At 62.2% G+C, this 7,237-nt stretch overlaps 1 protein-coding gene across 2 annotated transcripts; it reads left to right on the top strand.

The window, feature by feature from the left end:
- The first annotated feature begins 1,797 nt into the window (after positions 1-1,797).
- On the top strand, positions 1,798-4,769 carry TLDC2 (TBC/LysM-associated domain containing 2). 2 transcript variants are annotated; one of them, XM_059862785.1, is made up of 6 exons: positions 1,798-1,900; positions 2,121-2,279; positions 2,645-2,797; positions 2,945-3,040; positions 3,615-3,688; positions 3,938-4,769. In XM_059862785.1, exons 2-6 carry the CDS (start codon positions 2,145-2,147, stop codon positions 4,314-4,316), a joined length of 837 nt encoding a protein of 278 aa, XP_059718768.1. In that variant the 5' UTR covers positions 1,798-1,900; positions 2,121-2,144; the 3' UTR covers positions 4,317-4,769. The 2 variants fall into 2 exon arrangements, with proteins under 2 accessions (XP_059718768.1, XP_059718769.1); XM_059862786.1 differs by lacking the exon at positions 1,798-1,900 and having other exon boundaries at positions 1,908-2,279; positions 4,102-4,769.
- Positions 4,770-7,237: the final 2,468 nt, after the last annotated feature.

Below are 7,237 nucleotides of genomic sequence, written 5' to 3'. Positions count from 1 at the left end.
CAGCCAGCAGCTCCCTCCCTCAGCTACCAGTCCCATGCTGGCTCCCTCAGAGTGAGGGTCATTTGCCTCCAGGGCCTCCTGTACTGGGTTTGTGTGTTCAGGTTTTGGTAGTGGGGTGGCTAGAGGAGTGGCTTCTGTAAGAAGCTGCCAGAAACTTCCCCTGTGTCTTGCAGAGCCAACTCCAGATGGCTCCAGGATGGGGCCACTGCTGGCCAAGGCCCAGCACAGCACAGATGGTGGTGATCAGGGATTTAAGTAGAAGAAAAAAGTTCCTGCACAGATGTAATTGCACTTGGAGAAGAGCAGAGTGAAAATACGTGAGAGGAACGGTCCTACACACACCCAGGGCAGGGCAGGAGAAGGGGCTGGAGCTGCTTCAGGAGCTGGAGCTAAGATTCCCTTGGGGTTCTATGGGGAAGCCCATGGGGAGGCAGCTGTGCCCTTGCAACCTGTGGAGGGCCTGGGGGTGCAGAGATCCACCTGCAGCCCCTGGAGGAGCCCATGCCAGAGCAGGGGAAGGACTCCAACTCCTTTTTTCCCTGGGCAACAGCAGAAACAACAGGTGATGAACTGATCATAACCCCTATTCCACATCTCCCTGCACTGCAGAAGGGGTGGAGGCAGAGCTGGGAAGGAGGGATGTGTGGGGAAGGTGTTTTTAAGGTCTTATTTTACTTCTCATTATCCTGCTTGGATTTTGTTAGTAATACATTCAGTTACTATCTCTAATTAAAGTATGTTTTGCCCTGAAAGTATTTGGTGAGGGATCGCATCCAGTCCTTAACTCATGAACATTTTGCTGTATTTTCTCAGCCCTGCCCAGCTGTGGAGGGCAGTAAGAGAGGCTTTAGCGGGTGCCTGGTGTCCAGGCATGGTCACCCCACCACACAGGTGCTGACGGTTGCCACAACCATTGCAACATTTTTGTTGCAAAGAGCAACTCTGCACGGGCTGCCCCGGCGATGCCAAAACAAGGGCAGCCTCTGGCCTGGGGGCTCTCTGCTTGGTTCCGGGTGACAGCCGGGGCGCAAAAGAGGTGACAGCCACCGGCCAGCACGCACCTGTGTGCAGGGCGATGCCCGCCCATTCACTCCAGGAGCATGCAGGGCAGACACGTTCCGGACCCCAGGAGCAGGGACAGAGCGCTGGCACTCGCACGAGCCCTGTCAGGCACCTTGGCCAGGGAGGGGCCGGCGCGGCTGAACATTAACCCCGGGGCGGTGGCCAGGGCTCCCCGGCGGCACAGTCCCGGCACCCCAGAAGCACCTGCAATGAGGGGGCTCCGATGCGGCTACCGGCTCCTGGTAGGTCCATCGTGGGAGGGGCCCACACGGCAGCGAGGAAGGAGCTCTGCAGCTGCGCTGGGAGGCACCCATCAGGCTGGACAGACAGAGGGGGGCTGCTCTGGGGAGCGGGAGCGGCTGGGCAGGTGCGGGGGGTGATGGGCACAGCGGGACCTGCCCCTGCAGCCCGCTGCCTCCCGAGGATCCAGGCACGCCGGGGGCAGAGCTCCTGCGCCCCGGGGCCGCACTCGCTCTTCCCTCTTGCCCCCTCAGGGTGGTGGGCAGGGAATTGCTGCCCACCCGCCCTTGGGCATGGGCTGCACCCACCATCAGCCATCCTGAACATGTGGCTGGCTGAGACACTTGTCACTAGCGGCCATCAGGACCGCGGCACATCCCCGACCCCTTCCACGCTGCGAGGTCAGCCTGGCCATGAGCAAAGAGGGAAAAGGCAAGGCTTCACCCCTTCTACGGGGCTGCAGCTGTAGAAGCCTTCCCTGCCTTCACTTCCTTCTCCTCCTCCACCGCTTCCTCCCCCTCGGGTGGCCATACACCCTTGAAGTTTCGTGTGCAGCGGTGGCACGGCCTGGCGGGGTGCCACGGCACGGCACTGCACGGTATGGCATGGCATGGCATGGCACGGCACGGCACGGCACGGCATGGCGCCAGGGCTGTGGGGAGCAGAGGGCTGCCGGGAGCTGGGCTGCAGGCTCAGCCTGGTGCCCATTCCCCTTCTCCCAGCCCCTGGACAGAGGTCGGGAGGCACCCCACGCTGGGCGGGTTCGGGAGCTGCTGCTCTCTCAGGCCAGCAGGATGCTCATCTCCTGCTGTCCCCAGCCCGACAAGGATGAGGAGCTGCCCATGGGATGCGAGGACCCAGCTGGAGAGGGACAGCGGGGCTGGGAGGGAGCCCCGGCAGCGGCCGAGGAGGAGGAGCCGTGCAGGCTGGTGCTGAGCACACCCAGCAGCATCCTGCGGGACAGGGAGATCGAGGAGGTGAGGCACCCCCGCCTGCACAGGGACCCCACCCTGCTCGTCTGCCCCGTACCCTTGAGCACTGTACTTCCAGGAATTGTCCACTGTAAGGCCAGATGGGTGACATTCCCCTGTGCCTGGGGACGGTCACCTCAGTCACCTCTTGGGAGAAGGATGCTTGGGGAGCCATCTCAGAAGGGTTTGCAGGGTGAGGACGCTTTGGGAATGTGTTGAAGGGGTGGGTGTTTGGAAGCAGCTCTCGGAAGGATGCTCGGGTGATGTGTGGTCCTCTTCTCGGGAGGGCTCTCGATGAGATCTCAGGTTTTTGCTGGGGCAAGGGGAGGATGCTCAGCCGGTCGGCACCGACTGAGGCCACTGTGCCCCAGCTGGGCCCCCAGCTGCCCCCGCGGCTGACGCAGCAGCCCTGGCACCTGCTCTACTCGACCGGGCGGGACGGCTTCAGCCTGCGGACGCTGTACCGGAGCGGGGCCCGGCCGGACTCCCCGGCCCTGCTGCTCATCAGGGACACGGAGGCGCAGGTACGGCCGTGCCCTCCCCAGCCCGGCTGCCCCGTGTCACACGGGCTCGGGCACCTCCTCGATCCCTTGGCAGGACGGGGACGCGTCCCGGCGCGGGGGGGCCCCTCTGAACGCCGCCCCGCGAGTCTCCCCCTTCTGCTTCCCCAGGCTTTCGGTGCCTTCTCCGCCACCGCCATTCGCAGCAGCAGCGGCTTCTACGGCACGGGGGAGACCTTCCTCTTCTCCTTCTGCCCCGAGCTGAAGGTGCGGCTGCAGGCTGCCCGCCGAGGGGCACCCCGGGGCGGGGCTGGCCATGTCCCGAGTGCCGGGCCATGCCTGGGGGTCCCCGCGGTGCTGGGGGGATCGGGGGTTGACGGGGCTGCTCTTGGCCGGACGTGGGGACGGCAGCCGGGGGACCCTGCAGGCAGCAGCCCCCGGGTTTGTCCAGGGCGGGGGGGAGAAGGCGAATCCCAGGCAGTGTGCGGGGAGGGAAGCTCAGGGAAGGGGACCCTGCCCAGCTGGGTGTCACCGGCTTCCCTCCACACGGCAGGGCGGCCTCAGCCCAGCTCTGGGCTGACAGAGTGTGGAGGCAGCCATGTCGGGCACCGCTGTGCATGTGACCGGGCGTAAGTGGTGGCAGCTGTGCCCTGGCAGGGCTCACAGGGCTGTTGGCAGGGATGGATCCGAACCACAGGCTCGGCCAGGAGACGTGGAACACGGAGGTGCCCGAGCAGAGCCAGCTTGGCTCAGCAGCCCCCAGCTGGTCCTCGCAGGACAGGAACAGGAATGGGGACACTGCCCAAGCCCACGGTCCCCTCTGTGTGCTGTCCCCGTACAGGTGTTCAGGTGGACGGGCAGGAACGACTTCTTTGTGAAAGGGGATGTGAATCTGCTGATGGTCGGTGGGGGCAGGTAGGAACTGCACCGGCAACTTCAGCGGCTCGGAGGGCCCAAGCCCCGATGGCCATCAGAGCCACGACAGGAACCCAGGCTGCCCTTGGAGCTGGGTCCAAGCACGTGGTGATGGTTTGAACCCCAAAACACTGGCACTGGTTGTCCAGCAGCACTGGGCCTTTCATTCCCTAACCCTACTGCCTGCTGGAAGGGCTGCCAGTTCCCAGCCCGCTCCCTGCCCGCTCCCTGCCCCTTCCCTGCCTGCAGGCACGGTGGCAGACCTGGGCCAGCTGCTTGTCCCGTCTCATGTCCGTTTTGGGGAACAGAGAGTGAGGACCGGAGGTCGCTGGCCGCCCGGGAGGTGGCGTGGGAGGTCCCCCAGCCATGGAGGAGGCAGGTCGCAGCTGACCGTGCTCTTGGCACATTCGCAGCGGAAGGTTTGGGCTGTGGCTGGACGGGGACCTGCACCACGGGGGCAGCCAGCCCTGCGAGACTTTCGACAACGAGACCCTATCACACCGGGAGGAGTTCTGCATCCAGGATCTGGAAATGTGGGGTCTGGCCTGACCCCGACAAAGACACCCAAGTAAAAGGTGCAGGAGAGGAGATTCTTTGGACTGATGTCTCGAGCACAGCTGCTCCCTGACAGCACCCGCAGAGCCTGCGGGATGCTACCAGCCTCAGCCCCTCCTCCTTTCACCTGTTCCCAATAATATCCTGATTTTACGGGGAAAGAACAGCCGGTGGGGGCAGCGGGATTGGAAAAAACAGCAGCGGGGTCTCAGGCCTGCAGCGTCGCTGCCACGTGGCTGGGGAGCCCAGAGTGTGTGCATGGGCCCACAATGGCATAGCACAACTAACCCTAACCCTAACCCCAAGCCCAACCCCAAACCACCCGGCTGGGATGAGCCAGAGCTGCCCCAGGAGGAGGGCACTTGGCACAGCCGGGCACGGCAGGGCCCCACAGGGAAAAGGAAGCTGCAAGAGCAGTGGCACTTTAGGACTGAGCAAGCCCAGGCAGCCTCTGCCCCCAGGGCTGACTCTGGCAGTGCTGGAGACAGCACAGTCACCATTCCTCAATAAACTTCTCCTGGCCTCATCCTTGCCCCTTGAGTGGCTCTGTGAAGGTGTGCAGGACCTGTGGTGGGGAGCAGGCCAGCAGCTGTGACAGCCATGTCTTGTCCCAACCTGGGCTGTGTGGCCACAGCAAGAGTGGGGGGTCAGCCTGGGGCACTGCTTCAGAGACCCATCCCCTCTGTGGCACAGTCACACCCTCTTGTCTGTCACCCGGTGGGATTCAGGGCTTCCTCCTCAGGAGGAGACGACCAGAGCCCTTCCCAGCCAGAGCTCCACACAACCTGTTGCCTCTTGCCTGGCTGACAGGTTTTAGCCTCACTACTGGAGGCTGAGCCGGCTCTCCTCCTCCTCATCCACCACACCTGTCCAAGCAGCAGAACCAGCCCTACAGGGGGATTCCAGCCAGGGGTGGCTCATGGGGCTCCACTGGATGGTTTGACCACATGTATTGATGTATTTATCGTGGGAGCACAGCTGGACATCCAGCTGAAGTATCACCCCACAACCTCACCTGATGTCAGGTCCTGTCCCTAAATCTGCAATTTTGTGAGGCCTGCATCCCATGGAGCCCCAGCTTTATACCCACCTACCCTCCCAGCCTTTCAGTATCTTGTGCTGAACCTCACCAGTTCCCCTGCTGATTCCATCTCCCATGGCCAACCTGTGCCATCTCTCCAGCAGCTGGCATTTACTCCTTGCAGCACACATCCACACAGGCTGGGAGATTCACAGAGAAATAGGTGAAAATGGATTTAAGAGGGCAGACAGGATGGTACAGGGCTCTGGCAGACACTACACTGACCAGCCCTATTTTCAACACAACCACCTCATACCCTTTTTCTCTCTACCCTTTCATATTTCCCTCCTCCACCTGCAGAGTGCCACTGATCCCCTCCACTGTCCCAGACCCCCAGTGACACGTGCCTGGAGGTCCCTGCAGCCCTTCAGGGTACCCAACTCAGGGCACCCAGCCCCTGTGCCCTGGTGCCACACAATGCTACCTGCTGAAAGTGGCTGCACAGCACCAACCCCCTGGGATCACCCTTGTGTCCACCAGGACCTTTTCCTAATCCCAGCACTGCCTCACACCTCACTGACACAGAGCCCCTGACTTCAGGCCCATTTCACACTTCTGCCAGTAGCACTGGGGTAAGATCTCAGGCTGGGGGAGGCTGGAGGCACCTCTGGAGGTCACCCTGCCCAGCCCCTGCTCCATCAGGGCCACCCAGAGCCAGCTGCCCAGGATGTGTCCAGGTGGCTTTTGAGTCTCTCCAGGGATGGAGACTCCCCCACCTCCCTGGGCACCTGCACCAGTGCTCAGCCACCCTCCCAGTGCAGAAGTGCCTCCTGAGCTCAGAGGGCCCTTCCTGTGTGTCACTTGTGCCCGAGGCCCCTTGGACTGTGCCTGGCCCTGTCCCCTCTGCAGCCTCCCCCCAGGTTTTTATCCCCATGGATGAGATGCCCTGAGCCTGCTCTGCTCCAGGCTGGGCGGTCCCAGCTCTCTCAGCCTCTCCTCATGGCAGAGATGCTCCAGTCCCTCCATCACCTTCATGGCCCTGTGCTGGACTCTGTCCAGTCTGTGCCTGTGTCCCATACTGGGCAGCCCAGCTCTGGGCCCAGCACCCCAGGGCTGGCCTCACTGGTGTGGAGCAGAGGGAAAGGGTTCTGTACCTGCTGATAACACCAGGACACCGCTGGAACACTTGCCTGAAAGAGGAGTTGTTGCACATTTTTTGGCTCATGGTGAACTCCTGGATCCTTTCCTCTACACTTCCTCATGGGTGGGTGGCCTCAACATATCCTGGTGAAGGAAATTACCCTTCCCAGATGCAGACATTGCACCTTCTCTTTGTGACCTTCAGGAGGTTCCTGTCAGATCCCTTCTGCAGCCTTGTAAGACCCCTCTGGATCCCAGCACATCCCTCTGGAGTGCCAGCCTCGTCTCCCCATCTGCAAATGTACTGAGGGTGGACCCTGTCCACCAGTAATGGGCCTCTGGAACCGGAGCCAGAACCACCCCTAGCACAAGACTTGTGCCACTGATAACCCACACTCTGAACCCAGTCCTGCAGCCAGGCTCTGGTCCAGCCCTGCTCACCCAAACCCAGCTCACTGAGGCTGACACCACCACTGCTGTCCCCTCAGCCCCCAGCACAGTCACCCCAGCACAGAAGGTGACCGGATTGGTCAGGCATGGCTTCACCCTCCCTTCCCCTCCCAGCAGCTGGAGCAGCACCCAAGGCTTCCCTGGCCCCTGAGGTGGCTTCCCTGGCCCCTGAGGTGGCCGCCCAGGCTGTGGCAGGGCCAGGTGGCTGCACTGAGTCTGAGGAGTGCTGGGACCCTCCCCGAGCCTGGACAGCACTGCCCACGAGGAGATTTAAACCAAGAACCTCTGCAGAGGGAAGCCCTCCCACAGACAGCAGGTAGGAACACCTTGGCTGCTTGGAATGGCACAGTAAGACTGTTTTTAATAAAGTCCACACACTGCAA

This window comes from Haemorhous mexicanus, chromosome 18 (genome assembly GCF_027477595.1).
Source record: "Haemorhous mexicanus isolate bHaeMex1 chromosome 18, bHaeMex1.pri, whole genome shotgun sequence".
In the NCBI taxonomy this organism is placed as follows: domain Eukaryota; kingdom Metazoa; phylum Chordata; class Aves; order Passeriformes; family Fringillidae; genus Haemorhous; species Haemorhous mexicanus.
Note: the sequence above shows the minus strand (reverse complement) of the source record. Positions and strands in the feature narration are given on the sequence as shown.

Bases quoted from the DNA above. Each gene is read 5' to 3' on its own strand.
- TLDC2 (XM_059862785.1), top strand. From the start codon at position 2,145: ATGGGATGCGAGGACCCAGCTGGAGAGGGACAGCGGGGCTGGGAGGGA. The intron at 2,280-2,644 runs GTGAGGCACCCC...ACTGTGCCCCAG, and splicing joins GGGACAGGGAGATCGAGGAG to CTGGGCCCCCAGCTGCCCCC. The intron at 3,689-3,937 runs GTAGGAACTGCA...CCCTGCCTGCAG, and splicing joins CTGATGGTCGGTGGGGGCAG to GCACGGTGGCAGACCTGGGC.